The 17221-nt window shown below is 37.1% G+C and overlaps 1 protein-coding gene across 1 annotated transcript; it reads right to left on the bottom strand.

The window, feature by feature from the left end:
- Window positions 1-243: 243 nt before the first annotated feature.
- Window positions 244-5521, bottom strand: LOC117157035 (uncharacterized). Its single transcript, XM_076622269.1, has 4 exons — window positions 5336-5521; window positions 3784-3984; window positions 1103-1380; window positions 244-381 (listed from the first exon to the last, which is right to left on the bottom strand). Exons 1-4 carry the CDS (start codon window positions 5519-5521, stop codon window positions 351-353), a joined length of 696 nt encoding a protein of 231 aa, XP_076478384.1. The 3' UTR covers window positions 244-350.
- Between the last annotated feature and the right edge of the window lie 11700 nt (window positions 5522-17221).

Below are 17221 nucleotides of genomic sequence, written 5' to 3'. Positions count from 1 at the left end.
CGTACAGTTCATATGGTTCACATAATTGAAACTGGCGGAATCAATATAGTTGGAATTTTTTTTCTTTTTTTCCAACTCTAACTTCTTTGCATTTTTGTGTTGTCTTGCAGTGTTCTTTAAGCAAGAATCAGACCGGCAAATATTCATCCAGGAATGCGAGACCTGCGCAGCACGCAGAAGCGACTCAGGATCGAGCTTTCGCAGTATCAACTGCGACATCTCTAGAGGAAGCTTGGAAATGAAGTCGACCTTTTGCTTCGAGGGCTGGGGGGTATGTGAAAGCAAGTCCAAAATCTTCATATTATCAAGCTCGACGGATAAATCGGTAAAATGATGGAACTTGTACTGCTTCAGCGATGTATGCCGCTACTAATCGTATTTCTGTAACAAAATAGTTCTGTAATCTATAATTGTTACATTTATGCTAAAAGATAAACATTGTCACATCGTACTACTTAGCATGCTCATTACGTAATTTTCTTTGTAATATATATTGCAAAAATGACAGTTTATTTCTGTCTACAAAATATTCATTTTGTGATAATTCAGTGAATATTGCGTTTTATTTTTTACGTTTGATACTCTAACGCTATAACAAGATATAAAAAATATCAATCAAATTATACGGGTAAGATCATATTATCACCACGGTTAAGTATACTAACAATTTTCTAGCTGCGCATGGTATTCATATCAGAGAAAAGAAGGACAAGTTGAAAGAATTTTCGCAATTACATAAGAGAAATTAACTTATTAATTGAAATAACTGAAAACTGAAATTACTATACAAATTGATCGTTGAAGATTGGCCTATATCCTCTTCTGTTGAAAAATCAACTACGAAACAACCGATAAATTTATTCAAGTTTTCACTTCGTAAAAATAATACCCGTTGGGAATAGACTATCGCTATACGTATGTACTCACGATCTATTTATTGGATTGTAACATAAGTTTGGCTGAACTCAATATTTTTCCTTATTCGATCGAACTTATTCATGTTACAAACCAATAGATAAATACAGTGAATAACAGGTCAGAAAATGGAATCTGACGATTTTCGCAAGTATGTCATTTGTATGAATCGTTTGTCGTAACTTGCCTTTGATATTGCCGTAATCGACACAGTGTTTTCGACAGCCGATCGTTTTGCCGTGACAGTATCTCGATCTTTTCGCGATTCAAGATCAGTTGCTGTGTCATGTCCAACACAGGATCATCTTCAGGCTTCAAAATGGTCTCTTCTTGAATCGTTTTATCCGTATCACTGTCACTGACGTCTTTGGCACTCTCGTTATCTTTCTTAATTGAGACGATCAAACGTAAAGATGCGATTTCTTGCTGAAGTTTCTCGGCCGTTTCCTTGTACTCTTCCTTCAACTGAAGTAAATAATGTATAATTATAGTGACTTATTTACTTGATTAATTTATTTATAATGATAGATTTATTTACGATGATTCAAACACGAAACTATGATTATTTAACTAGAGCTATTTCCCAATGTAGTAATGTAATACAACTAAAACAACTAAATTGGTACAACTAATTAACTTCTGAGTGACAACTCACAACTCACACGAACTCGCAAGAATCGGCAACCAATAACTCGTAATGACTCGTGATCAACTCCCAACGAAGTTCAACAAACGACTAACTCATTTTCTCCACCAAAACGTCCTTTTATACCAGTCTTAGTACTCCTACCATGCCCACACGTTTCACAGGTATTGTTGACCCAAAATGGTCACGTGAAAGGATTAGAATTACCTATTATCCTAAACTACGGGTCCATTAGGATTTCTCATCCTTTCTTACCCATCAGCACTTTTACCTGCACTGTAGTTTATTGGCCTAACAAAAGTTTGTACTTTATGGGATAGATTTATGACACTTTACTATTTCATTACAAAAGTTGCTATCTTATGACACAATTTTATAATTCAATTTACTATTCTATTACAGAGACTAACGTTTAAGGTTTGTACTGTGACCATTTCCAAAGCTGACTAGTAAATTCGTTAATGCGAAATTGGAACTGAAATGTTTGATTGATGGAAAGCGGCGAAAATAGAATCGAGCTTTTGTCGACGAAGCAATAAACTTTCGATCGTCGTAAGCCACAGAGTAAATAACGAAGCAGGAAGTTTACGTACAAGATTTGCAGCATTGTTGTAGGTCAGTTCGTACCCTTCTTCTGCCATTGCCATGTTAAATTGAACATCAGAAAATAAACGTAGTTAACACCTTTACGAATAACACCTTTTACATCTAATTTTCGAACGTCTTAATGACTGTATGGAATACAGTACGTTATCATTAGATTTTTATACTAGCGGATTTTTATGCAAATACATTTTCTTCATATTGCATACATTTTGCGTATTTTACGTAAACAACATAAATGAATATGTTACATATTTTTTGCCAAGATGTTTTATTTGCAAGAATTTATGACTCGTGATATTCGTATTATAACTGCCGCACAATCAATTTATATCAGATACAACCATGCAGAACAATTTGAATTCGTAATATGCACTTTAAGAAATGTGCACAATAACGGAAATCAAATAAAATTGAATTTTATACCCACTTATGCTACGCAATTGACAAATAGGAGAAAAATTTTGTTGTATTTGGAAGAAAAATCTTGGTTACGAAGTAATATCGAAAGTTTCAAAAATTCTAGATACGAGATAAGTACGAGAATAGATACATCCATAGAAAGACCAGAAAATGACCTGGCACGATACTGAAGCTAATTTAAATATGTACATTTCGGTTCTGTTCGGTTCGGTTCTTTTCAGTCTATAAATAATTTTTTTCACACAGCCGATACGTATAATTTACGACAAAAATATTTTAAGAACTATTATTATTTATTTTAACGTAGATTATGATAACTAACTATTGATACACACGAGCATGATTCATATTTCGTAAATATAAATATTTCCCACATATAAGCTGAATATTTAAGATATAAAAATCCGCAGTCTAGCTATCATGATATTAATTTAAAAAAAATGATATTCGTAGTAAGCCGTAATACGACAAAATTGACACTCAGCCAAATAGTTGATCGTAAATTTCCCTGAACTCGTATAAATTGATTTAACCGAACAGCAGATTAATTCACGAGAATTTGGTCCTGTATATAGGCTATGTAGCGACCGTATAGTAAACCGACATCGGCTTAAACAGCAAGCAATTTCTATCGTCTGTTGTATCATTAACGCATCATACATAACAAAGCAGTTAACAGCCTTAATTAATAACCGAACAGCTGGTGCAAATAGGTGAAACGGAACTTTGGTGACCCTCGGTACAAATTAAGTGGTATATAACGCCATAAAGGCGTAGGCTATTGAATCTGACAAAATTTCTCGAACAATGTCCATTGTTTATGCTCATCCTACCCATACAACGTACCTGGATACCTTTACTTTTACTTTAGTAAAGTGATTTACTAAGTGTTTTAGTAAAATATCGTACTTATTACCATAAAGTATTCGAGACATTCAGAAATAGAAGAACCTAGAGACCCTTGTTTCATTTACTACATATTCCTTGCAGACATCCTTGACATCCCTTGCATATTCTGCAGATTTTTGCAATTTCTAATGGTAACCAATCGATCTACAATTTCATATTCCGTCGTTATTTCAAACTACGATATCTCACGTGTCTAGATGGTCATCGATGAACGCCATCTCCTCGCTTCGATTTACTCTGTACTGGATGAGAAATCGCAATCGCATGTATCGTATGGTCCAACTCACCGATTCGTTCTCCTTTCTCGATTCGTCTAAAAGTACTCGGGAACCTCGTTCTGTCTCGAGATACGCATCACGGGTGTCGACGATTTCCTTTCGGAGTCCGATCACGGTCTTCTCCAGCTCCAATTTGCTCTCGGCCAGCGTAACCGCCTGACTTTGCAAAATGTTATATTCGCCGGCTGCAATGAACGTTCGAAAATAAGACTATTCCCCGCCGTGGTATCCGTGTATTCGTTCGCTTCCGTTCGTCGTACGATGCCGCCTGTCAAATTTCGTTGGAAAATCTCGTTCCTCCGACGAAACGAGAAACGAACTCCTCCTCACGTTCCGATACACAACACGGCACTTCCTTCTGTGCGTCCGCGCTTTTTTATACTTACCCAGCATCGACATCTGTCTGCGAATATCCTCCAGGGTTTCTTTCAACGTCTCGTTTTGTCCCTTCAAAGCTGCAGTACGCCGTATTTCCCTTTCGCGCTCTTCTTTCGCTGTAAATCAATGTTCGAGTAAATAGGTCACCTCGCTGGGTTTAATGCTAATTAGTATCGTATAGAGTAGGTCATTAGCAGTAATCAATTGTTCGATAGGTAAGATAGGGGCAGTTAGTGTTTATCAAAATATTCTCGAGTTCTTATAATATCTGTTAGTATTTCTTCGAAATGAAAGTTGCAGTGATAAATAGCAGATGACTTCGGTATTAAAGAACCTCGATAAAGAAGCTTAACTTTTCATTACATTACAACGCAATCATATTATCTGGTTTCTAAAAGTAATAAAACCACCTACAATTAGAGAGAAGAAAAAGGTAATCCTCGATGTAAATTTTCTTTTATCACAGTGTAACAAAACATATCTGATGTCCCTTTGACTTCAAATAATACAATTCTTCGCTTTGCGTATTCCATTCTAACGTTCTTCGTTTATCATTTTTTTGCTTCCATGGAAATAAAATTTATTTTATTTATTCCTACCATGATTATGGATTAATTACTACACCGTCCATTCATGATATTTTTCTTCTCTTTAGAGCTTTAAGCGTCTCATAACGTTTTCTATTCCGTACTCTCGCTTTACAAACGAGCAACAGATCTCGCGTTCCTATCGTCTGCTATTCACCGGACATTCATAAATCGTTCTCGATCGATTACTGAACCGTATCCGCCTGGCTGCGGTGGCACGGCAGAAAAATTCCTCGATCGAATTTCCCGTGGGGTAATCGACCACGATCACTCCCATACGTATTACATACATTCCGAGCAAATCAATGCCGCCTATCGATTTGCTTCGCTGGAAGCTGCGATACCCGACAACCGTATCACATCGACCAAGTCTCAGAGCTATTTAGAATTTAATCGATAAAACGACTTCCGATACATCGTGCTCGATTTCCACTCGGAACCTATTAAAAGGAAAGAACAAGACGACTTTATAGAAACGAACGAAAGAAACGAGGAAAAAGAGAAAAGGAAGAATCGGGAAAAGCCATCGTCTGGGGGTTGATGACGATCAGTAAACGGAGTATCTAGCTAGGAAACCTGCCGTTTTCTAGTTGAGCCTTCAACTCCGAGTTTTCAGCCTGCAATGCGTCCGTTCGTTTTTCTTGCATCGTCAAACTGGTCCGTAGCTCTCGAATCGTCTGGTCGTGATCTCGTCTGGCGTCCTGTATTCTCAAATTGCTCTTCTTCACCATAGTCAGCGCCGTTTCGACGTCTGTTTCTATTCCCTTCGTCAGCCTGCTCATCACGGCCCATTGAGTCTTCTCGTAAATGTCGTTCCTGCATTCGTCTCTGGAACAATCGCGATCCGTGTCAACGAGCACAGGTAACACGTATGTTTACCCGAACTCACTGTTTTATTAGTTTATTCGCGAAAGGATGCATCTTGCGCCGGAGCTTTATAGCACCCTGAGAGACGTTGTAACTTGTAACTAGATTATCTATCGCGAGAGAGAAAATTTCTGGATGTTCTTTATCTTTTGGGGTGGGTGGATTCTACGAGAATTTGTTTTTCTCTCATTTTATAATAGAAGTGAAAATGGTTGCTGTTAACGCGAGAGTAAACTCTTGTTTCAGGCTATCCGTTGCAGTTTGTACTTTTCTTCCGAGAGATGCAATGATATTAAGGGCATACATAATACAAAATGATGTGGAATGTATAACGTGCATATTTTACTGAGATTACTCTTTTTTAAATCGTTTTCAGCTACCGGAGAGTACATTTAGCTTTTAACATTTATTTTAAGCTCATAAAGAGTGAAATAAAGGAAGATCTACTAGCATTACATGTTAATATAATATTAGGTATATAATAAAATTTTGGAACTTTTCGGAAAGCGTGGTACGTAAATTATGAGCTAAAATGTGCTAAAACGGAATTAAAATGTAGTTTACATTTAAGAGAAATAATTTATCTCCATTTTCAAATCCAGGGAACCAACTGTAGGGCCTTGAAAAAATTAATTATGCATTTTTACAGAAAATTCTATTATTTCTAAACGCTCGAAGCATTCTAAAAGTTCCAATTAATGTAACATGTATTTCGCACATAAGATGTCTCCCTCCTAGTTTACGTTTATGCTTGTACGTTATATGTGACGAATCGCACTCACCTTTCCATAGTGGCGACAGAAATTAATTTGTTTTCTATGAATACACGCTCGATCGCATTTATCGCCTGAAGAATAGCCGTTCCAGCTAGCGTACAACTCTCACAATAATTCACGCTGCTGCTTGCTTGAGAACTCTGGGATACTTTGCTCGTGAAGGAATCCCGCGCTTCATCCTTGCTATTTTTCACCTGTTGACATGCTGCTATTTTTCGGCAACTTCCTCCGATGGAATGGTAAGGAAATTTTTACGATCTCCATCGTATACGCGATTTGAGAAACGTGCACGTCTCTTCCTTCCACTCTTATTCTCCCCTTTATTCGTTACATTTCTCTTTCTCATTGCTACTTTCACCCTTTATGTTTTAATTTCTTCTTCCTTTTTCGTTTCACCTTTCTACTCTTTGTCCGACTATTTCACATTCCTTTATTATATTCACACACGTATAACAATTAAAAAGTTAAAAGCGCTTTCACGTTTGGTGTTAAAAGATATGAAAGGTATCTGATTCTTGTAACTCAACGTTTCTCGAAATTAATTAATTAACTCAATAGATCCTTTGTAGGAATCGTTTTTAAACACTCGACTCGTGAGCGTATACATTTGTAAAGCATCGAACAGGAAAAACGTTTGGAAAGAAATTTTTGAGATAAGAAATAATCGTTTACTATCTAAAATGTAGTCGTTTTATAATTAACCTAACTTTGCGCTTAAAGTCTATCGCAGACTCAAGATAATTTCATCGGATTAATTTTTTTCGTTAATAGATTCACTTTGTGTTTAAAATATTCGAATCTCTCTTTGATACGCGAATCCCTTTTTTCCACTCTCGTATTCTCGATCGTTTTAAAGAACGAACCTTTTGTACGGCAGAAAGTTTATTAAGGATAAAGCGCCTAATTGTCTATGAACATTTGTTAGAATATAATATTTCGTCTAAAAGCGATTGGAAAGTGAATAACTTTTTATCTCTGAAAAATGTAAATCCTCGATCGAGAGAATAGTAACAAACTTGAATATTTCGCCAGGAAAAGTGGAAAACATTGTTACTCTGAAATTTGATTCGTTCAATGGAACTGTCCTTTGTTTTTCACGAAGAATCTGTGTTTTAGCATTTATTCGACTAACCATATGACGAGATATCGAGTCAGGTATTGTCTTCAACCGATTCCAGACAAGTCGCAATAAACTGGCTAACGAAATTTGATTCGATCGACTGACGCAGGTCACTTCTTTGAAAAAGTTTTCCACGAACGGAAATTTGTCCATGAATTCCACGATCAAGCGTAGAACAAAATGGATTCTGGAACGAAGGTTTCTCTTTAGCTAATAATAATTTAACGATTCAAATGGAATAATTTTGGATAGATGATGTGGTGAAAATGATTACGTTTAAAAGTCATTTCATGTCTCGCTTGATATCTTCGGCTCGTTAAAACACTTTACGTGAAATATGCTATCTTAAACACAACGAAAGGATTTCGTCGATACAAAAAAAAAAAAAAAAGGAAAGAAAAGAAGTATTCAGAGAACGTAAATCACCCTAACTTCGGAATAGCCTTGGACGTTAAAACACGAGTAATGAGTTGTTCAATTGGAAATGGCTTCACGAGGCAACCAAGTGCACCGAACGTTCCGTTGCATTTCGCCCGAAAAGCAGTTCGTTTCTTTTGACTGTACCACGATTACGAAACATTTGCACGCCTAATTGAATCGTGTGAATCAGTACCGATAAAACTTTGGCGAAATTCGCCTTTCATCGGGTAACTCCTTCGCGAAATGACAGCAAAGGGGAAAGATTTTTTTAATCGTCGCGTATCGTCAGTTTGTTCGTGTGGTGGACGAATTTATGCAAATACACAACAAAGTACGACCGAAGAAGGAAATAGAATGGGAAAAAAGTGTAAAACAACCTGTCGTAAGCTAACTCCAGAAGAAGAATATAGAATTCCCCTGCGGTTCCGTCGTGCTCCTTCACAATTTCCATGGCATTTATGTCCTTCGCGGTTTTCGTCGGGAATTTCCATGACAGATGTTCGATATCGCCAAGCCAGGAATATATCTCGTTCGAGACATGTACACACTCCCTGATATCCGCGATGATTGACGTTACTAGAAGCTTGTTCAGTTTCGGCATGATTTTGAAACGTTGCGCAACAATAGCTCGCAAAGGTTAAGATCGTGGATCATCGTGAATACTGTTCAAAGTCACAGCGCCGTGACCGGTTCGATTGATAAATATCTCGTGGGATAGGTAGAGATTTATTGATCGCTCTGTCTCCTTCGTACGTATTAGCGACACAACGTCCTTGTTATTACGTGCAAGGAAAATTGAAATATCCTATGGAATTTTAGTTGGAATTTTGTTAAAGAATCTTTTTTACTAATGTAAATGTACTATGTTCCTTCGTACGTATTTCAACAACAATTTCCATTACACATTTATTATTAAAGATTTCCGTTCTTTTCCAGAATATGAACCATTATTATTCAATGTGAAATTACGAATAATTAGAAGATCGGCGATAATTTAAATCGAAGTGCTTCTTGACATATGTTTTCGATATGTACATATTTGCTTGTCAGTATCTTTATTTTCGTTTAATTGCGATTTAATGAATTCCTCATAGTAAAGCACGCTGCACGGTCTATACGTTATGCAAGAAGTTAGTGATCCATAACCGTAGATTCGTGTCGGAACGATATGCAAAGGAATATTCGGAAAAACATTTACCATGGATTGCCCCTGACCCGCGCGTCCCTTGCTACGAATGTAAAATATTCAAAATTGCCTTTGTTATTACGCTTTCTATTTTCTTGTTATTCTTATTATTATGCGCATAAAATTTCAACACATTTGCTCTATCTCATTAAAATACATTTCCTGGAGAGAAACGACAATATGACGTTCTTCCAATTTGATCGAAACTGTTAACATCAAGTTTGCTAGTATATGTATCGTTGTTATTTCTCGTCTTAGAAATCCACGAGATAAAATAGCGAAAAGCTTTTATCCTACGGAAATCGAAGAGTTGAAACGGTAGACGATTATATGTATCTACATGTCAGAAGCAGAAATTTTTGATATAAGTTGAGAATAGGTGGCACCATATCTTTTATTTATTTTTTATTTAATATTTTTATTCTTTTCACTTGCATCATTCACTATCTAAATTTTTCAGAAAAGAATTAATTAATATCCTCTTAACCTTGCCTCTTAACAGGTAAATATTTCCTTTAATTGCATTCTAAATTAAATTTACGCCAGACATATTTAAATATCTGCGTACAGTTGCAACAACAATGGAATTAACTTTTACTTATCGTAAAGATAGATTTTACGTTCCCATTTCTTTCATGTAGCTATATTTATTTAAACGATTAGCCTTTCGGTAGCATACCGAATAGAAATCCACCTAATCTTCTTCAATGTAATTTATTCGTCGAAAGGAAGTGGAATTCAATACGTTCCTTCCCTCCGTCTTATCGAAATTGTAAATCAGCCGGCATCCGTAACTTCATTCGGAAACGTGTAAGTATAATTGTTCCTTCGAGGCGAACTTGTGCCAAGCGATTTAATCGGGAAAACTTTGCAGGTGGATAATCTGCGGAGTTCTTACAGTCGTTTCTGGCTTTTTGATGAAGTCGCAAGCACGTTAATCTATCCGCGATTTTCCAGATAAAATCTTTACCAGACCAGACACGGATCATCGAGATTGAAACAGAGTATCGACTTACATCATTATCGATATTCATGCGAGTACTAGATTGCCAGCTAATGGGACTGTCGAACAAATAAGAACGTTTCTGCTGTACAAAACTTTGATAGAATTTACGAAAATTTCAATTACGAACAGTTATCAAGAACGCGATTTTATTCATGAAAAAGAGAAGGTAAAGTCGTCAAGAAATATTGAGAAATATTAACGTTTGACGTTATAAAATTACTTGTTACTATAATTTTTGTCTACAAGCTTCCAATTCCCAAATTGATTCTAGCCTTATGGGTCTTATGCGTTATGATAATTTTGTATCCAATTCGATATCCCGTTCGACAAAGAGTTGGATAAATAACTGAAAAATAATAAAAACGAAAAATATTATGAAATACAAATACTACATTTTACGTGTCGTCTCTTAAAATATAAATTCTGTAGAAATCAGTGGATTTACCGTGCTTTCTATGCGCCATGCTTCGAAAATGCGATCTCCGGTAACAAATGCTAAAACCACCGAATGCCATGTCATCCCGCATCCATGCACGATCCGTCATTTCACGGTTTTCTAGCCACGGCTGTCGCGAATTTATCATCGGCAGCCACCTCCGGCGTTCGTGCGGCGGAAACTTCGAAACGAGTAGTTTACGGAGTTTACGAAACCATTCGTGGCAGCCGGTCCAAGCGACGACGCCGCGTACATCCTTGTACTGTTGCTAATTTACAGCAAATTTAGTCCGGTATTATTGGTATTATTTGACGTCGTCGCTTAGCGTCGTAACGTTAGCGAGAGAAACTCTTCGTGGCTGCACACAGACCTAATTAGGATAAACACTTTCTAGCAGACGTCATATTCGAAGTGGTTTAAGTTCGGTCCTCGACATCGTTACAACGCGTACTTACACCATCAACCACGCTGTCTTTCTCAAGTGGCGGAACATGTTTCGCTAACTAACAAATTGACAAACCCTGCGGCACGATTCACGCTAACTAAGACACTCGCCTGGTAAATGCTGTGCAGTTAGTTAGCCTGATACTGCTGGAAGCCTCTATAGTTTTCGGTGGATGAAGCAAACGGGCCACGAATAGGCTGCAGCTGCTGGAAACTTGAGTAAAACAGAGCGAGATAACTGTGAATTCGTGTACGATTCGAATTCGTCAGTGTACCTGTTTGTTGCCGCGTTATTTCGTTATTTATAATGACACAGAACGTGTAAATTTGCAATTTAATCCCTTGCGAAAATAAATAAATAAAATCCGACAAAAGATAATAATTTCCAAATTAAACGAACGTACAATCTGATTATCATGATCATGGCGGAGTGTGTGTTTCGATGTTACCATGGGGGAAATCTCAAATACGTAAATAATATTCGATAATTCTATATAAAAACACGGTTTCCAATAATGATTCGTTGTAACAAATGTATAACGTCGTATAACAATTACCCGGCGTTATGCAATGTTTATAGGAAAATAGCGTAGAACTGCATATATAACTATTATTGTATTTTAGATGATCTACAATGTTAATTACAATTTTTCATCGGCTATTATGATATACAGTAAAATATAATTGTATTTTCAACTTCTGTCAATTAATGCAAATTCTGTTTAAATAATTCAAATAACTAAAGAATAATAATAAAATATAACCGAAAATTAAAACAAATGTTTCTGATATTTTCTCTAAAGATTCAAATTAGCTACGCCCATTTAATTTGTAATTTTCCGAGGATCATTGAATCTCTGCTCGATCAACAGCTTCGTACTAAAGTTGTGGGAAAGCGGAGAACCTTAATTAGAGCTCGACGTCAGATGGTAGAAATGCCCCATGCATGGAGGGTTTCGAATAGGTTTACTGTTATTCCTTACTTCCTTCATCCCGTTAATTTAAAACATATCTATTTTACCACGTTCGTTACGTTGTACGGCTAAGCCCCACAACGAGCGGTTATAAAACCATAAATCAATCCAACTTTGACACTTTAAAGTCCTTACAAATTAGCCATCCAATAAACCAAGCATCTATCCTCAACTCATTTCCACCACTGTTCCTCCTTTCTTGGATTTCTTCTAATTCTGCTGACTCCCCAGGTTCGCCAAAGTATTCGAATAATCAAAATTTCGTTATGAATATATTATAAGAATTATACTAAACCTTCTGAAATTTCGTTGGCACTGTAATCAGACACGACGAAGAAGTTAGAAGACATTTATTGCAAACATACACTTAATGAAAAATTAGTGTATAGTATACATAGTAGCTTTGAACGTATGCCTAGTGCGAAAGATGATCTTACTACATAGCGGAGCTTATTATTATAATATAGTAAATAATCGACCGTTCAAATTTAAGTTGCCCGAAAAGTGTCTTTCTTTTACAGACACGTCTTTTACAACGACGCATCTTTATACAAACATGAAACCTAATCTGTCGAACGTTGTAACCTTTATCTTGGTAGAACAAAATGGATCATACGTAATTCGATAAAATAATATAAAACGAAAACTGTTGTGCATCCATTATTTCCTTATAAAACGAAAGAAACTTTTCGGACAACCTAATACCTCGAGGATCTCTTCGAGGTAAATGCTTTCAATAAATACATTGTACCTTCTACTATATACATTATCAGATTCATTTCAGATTTTACCAATATAATCATAATAGCCGTGTCCCGTTACAGCGCCAATGAAACTTCAAAGTATAAGTTAAAATCAGTTATTTTTCTTATTAAATTAATTCTCTTTTAATAACTTCTTGATTTATTCAGCTATGTTATCCAAGAAAAATGTTCACCTTTCGATTTAAACTTACGTAGTGTTAGACCACACACAAGGTGGTGAAACTTCGGAGATCGGTAGCTATGTACGTGCGACGCCTAGCGTTGCCTAAAGTACATTAGTGGAAAACCACGGGAGATGTACGAGTGCGCGCAGAATATTGGGGGTCGAGTGAATTATGCACCGTTTGGAAACGGAGGCTGCAAGTAACGCCGGTTCATAATGGAACCGCGCCCGATATAATTTACTGGTATTTAGGTTCTCCTATACTACGTTTGCTCGTTAAGTTAATCATGCTCTTCGCTGTTGCACTTCATTACGCTGGACCTACGAACGGTGGGGGTTGCTGGTGAAAGCTCGGATGATGGATCTCCGTACCTAATGGGTACGTTCGTACAGACTGAATATTCGGAGCCGATATTGAATGCGAAGCCGTTTCGATTACTACTATGTCCGATCATTGTTCGAACTAGAATCATTCGATCGCTAAAGATTTCATTTCCTTCGTGTGATTTGAAAACGTGTAGATAATTATATAACCGTTACTGCATTTCCATCGAATTATATCATTAATAATTATTGGCGGTGAAATGAAATAATTCTGCTATACCGTATGTTCCAGTTAAGGATTACGAATCAATTATCCTGAATTAGTTGCTGGATAGATACGCAATTGAAATTAAATCGATGGTTAAGACTTTGAGAATAGAATTATAATCTGTTTCTCTAAAAGTATTTAAACTGGATATTTTAAAAACTATACAACTATATAATTTTTTTCCAACCACTAGAATATCTAATCTTGGATGGTATGCTTTTATTCATCGAAATATTTTAACAAATTTTGTTACGTCGGGAGACTCTCTGCCTGGCCCAGGTCACACACCGCGGGCCAGACGGACACCAGATGTCCGCTCTTCCGTACGGCGTACCCTCAATAGCCTTAAGCACCCGTCATAAACCTGAGTCACTTACCTGCTAAGGTCCTTCAAACAAACATCTGTTTCCGAGGAATTTCTCGAGACTATTGTCTACCACGGCTTAACTAAGGAAAGTTGGTTTTTCGCAGGTACGCTGCAACTGTCCTCCCACTAACCACTTTCTCTCGAGGGCGGTTAAGACCCTTCGTTTAACCAATTAGAAACGAAGCCTATTCCCTCACTCTCCTAAATAACATCGGCACCAACAAATCCGATGGTCCCGTGCGCTAGACACACCCATCCTTAGCTTTCCTCCGACACATCATCGTCTCCCAGTACTGTACTGATTTTACATCCTTCGAACGGTCAACATCCTTCGAGCGGGTAGACACACCCACAGATCAGTCACTCAATCATCTCGTACACACGCACCAGTGTAACTATCCTCGTTATAAGTTGTGGAATAAACGGTGAAATATAACTTACTACTGTGTCATATTCAATCAACTACCTCTGTTATCTTAACCGAAACAGGGGAACGACTACTTCGCGGCGTCGATTCACCGAATCGTAGCGAGAATTTACGCCTCTCGCTGACGCGTTTTCCTCGCGACCGCGTCTCTCCGCGAACGGTCGTAACAAATTTCATGTTTTTATAAATCTTAGTTTTCTCTGAACTAACGAGATACGTACCCAATTTTTATTTGGCATTCTTCAGGAATCCTTAAAAGAGGAAAAAAGCTGTAGGAGAAGTCAGGCAAATAAATCCAACAAGGATGCACATTTCTGTAATCTCTTTTTTTTTATGAAACAATAATATACAGATATCTATAGTAAATTCCATCTGTAATAATTCGTGTCCACATTATTTACAGAAATATATTTATATTCATATTTACTTCCTTATATGTATATATATATATATATATAGATCGGTGAGCTCGTTTACCTATGTCGCAGTTTTGGTCTCACGGATTATCGTGCTTGTTACGATCGACATCGCGACGCTAAAACCTTAACCTTAATTCGAGTTTCGTCGAAAACGTTAAGCTAGGCTTGCACGACGACGACAATCATGTATTTCTCACGCTTTACACATACACGTACACGTACACATGCATACACCCTCTCACGCGCATCGGATAAACGTGACATGTAACAGACAATTTCAAAGAAACGTGATCAACATTTAAAGCCTGGCTTTCCTGCCTCTCTTTTTTCACCTTTTTTTTTTTCTTTAACTATGAACATCGCGATCGAACGTCGTTTCCGGTTTTCATCGTTGTCGTCGAGACAGAGCCAGTGGCGTATCAAAATTTCTCGTTCCTTTCTTTCTTGATATTTTATATTTTTCATATCAGTTCGGTTAACGGTCGTGCCTCGAAGTTCTAATATGTTCGATAAAGCTACGTGTAAAGTACGAGCTCGTTAAAACGATCGTTTCTGACAGCCATGGAATCGTATTGGCAGGGAAACGAACCAGAAACGAGGACGCAATTCCTTCTCTGGTCGGGGCCCACAGTTACGAGAAACACGGAAACACGGAACGACACTTTCCTCGTGGAGCTCCTTGGTGCACCTTAATTGATAAAGTTGGTTTTCTAATCGTGTGGAATCCGAGTGAACTTTGGGTTCGCATCGTACTCTTCACGGCGATGTTCCATTCTAATCGTTGCCCTACTTTATCAACATTGTCTATTTCGTCATTATCGTTTGGGACATTATTGTCGCCTGTGAATTACGTCTTAATTTAAGTTGTCGATCGATAATTCCGCGTGATACGTTGCTCGATAACGTTGTATATGCAAATAAACTTGTGCATTATACATATATTGTGTGTATTTGCATCGTAGGGAAAGCGGCGTACAGTGGCAAACCGAACGACGTATTGAAAAGTAAAGAAGCTTGTATTTTTTTTTTTTTTAATGTTTTTATAGTGCAACATCTTTCGTTAGAATATGTCTAAAGCAGATGTATAACGATTCTAATTGAGTGTTATAAAAATTGCCGACCTTACAGTATGTGTACTTAGATAATTATTTTCTGCTTCGTTTGTTATTGATACTTGTCTTTTCAAACCATTTTCGTAAGAGACCCTGTAGATTTATTATTTTGAAAAGAGTACGCTTAAAGGATATCGCAGTGAGCACTTTGATTCCTCGATTATACCTGTATACCTGTAACTTCGTTGTGTAGTGGCATTGAAATTATAAAAACGACTATCTTTTTTTTGTAAGTAATCATCCTCAAACAAATATTCTACATTCTACATCAAACGATATTATTTTAATACAATATATAAATGAAGAACACTTGATAAACGACACATTGAAATAATTTTAATTCTTAAACAAATATTATTGGCCTGTGAAAATTAAACTCTTCGTTTAAATATTCATTCTCCTCTCATCCTTGAACCAACAAACCACTGGTTTATTTATTGCCCCTGTTATTATTTCTACTCACCTCTACGTTATTCTCGTATTCTTGTTTTCATTTTGATGAATATCGATACCGATATTCAATATTTAATTACCTGTAATTACGTTTCCCCGTTTCGATGCGAGATACTGAACACGAATATCGCTGAAAATTAACTATCAAATAATCAATACATCATCAATAGAGACATAGGAGCGCGTTCAACTAGCTCTTCTATCCCCTTCCCTTGGTTTCTCCAAGTGTGCAAATCTGAATGGTTCAGAGGTAGAAAGGTCGACGCCAGGCATTGTCCGTCCATAGGACATAGGAAGTTAATTAACCTTCAACGTGAAGCATCCCTATGATTTCGTTTTCGTCGATTTCGAACGATGCCCGATCGAGAAACAATATTATACAGCCGTCCTTTTCTCATCGAGGCAGCCTTAATTGCCTACCCGCATCGATATTCGGCCAGAATTAATTTTCAGTTCACTCAAATGTATGATCTTTCACGCCTTACACCGATGAAAATGCAAATCGAACCATGGCTTTTCTTTCATACAACCTGAAATTAATTTTCAGTTTTACGTGATAGTAAACGATGAGGTAATTCTCGTTCGAAATAAAAGAAAGGAAAAGGAAGGAAGATGACGAAGGGCTTAAAGATCGTGGGTCGCTGACGACCGTTCAGTTCTATCTCGTATAATTCGATCCAATCACGAGCTCGGCCCGCTCGATTTCGTCATCTCAAAATCTTCCGACGAGTGGAATCCTACTCGAGTTTTTTCTATTTCACGTTCATCGGACCAGATTAATTTCCGAGTTTTTTCTATTTCACGTTTACCGGACCAGATCAATTTCCGAGTTAGGCCACAAAAATCGATTTTTTGCCCATCTTTGTTGAACAAAAAATTATTCGAATCGTTTAAATTCATTTGGTCCTTGCTAACGGCATGATATTTGTACGAGCATGTGTCACGGAGACAGAAGA

The sequence above is a fragment of the Bombus vancouverensis genome, chromosome 10 (assembly GCF_051014615.1).
Source record: "Bombus vancouverensis nearcticus chromosome 10, iyBomVanc1_principal, whole genome shotgun sequence".
Lineage (NCBI taxonomy): Eukaryota > Metazoa > Arthropoda > Insecta > Hymenoptera > Apidae > Bombus > Bombus vancouverensis.
This window is presented reverse-complemented; position numbering and strand designations above follow the sequence as displayed.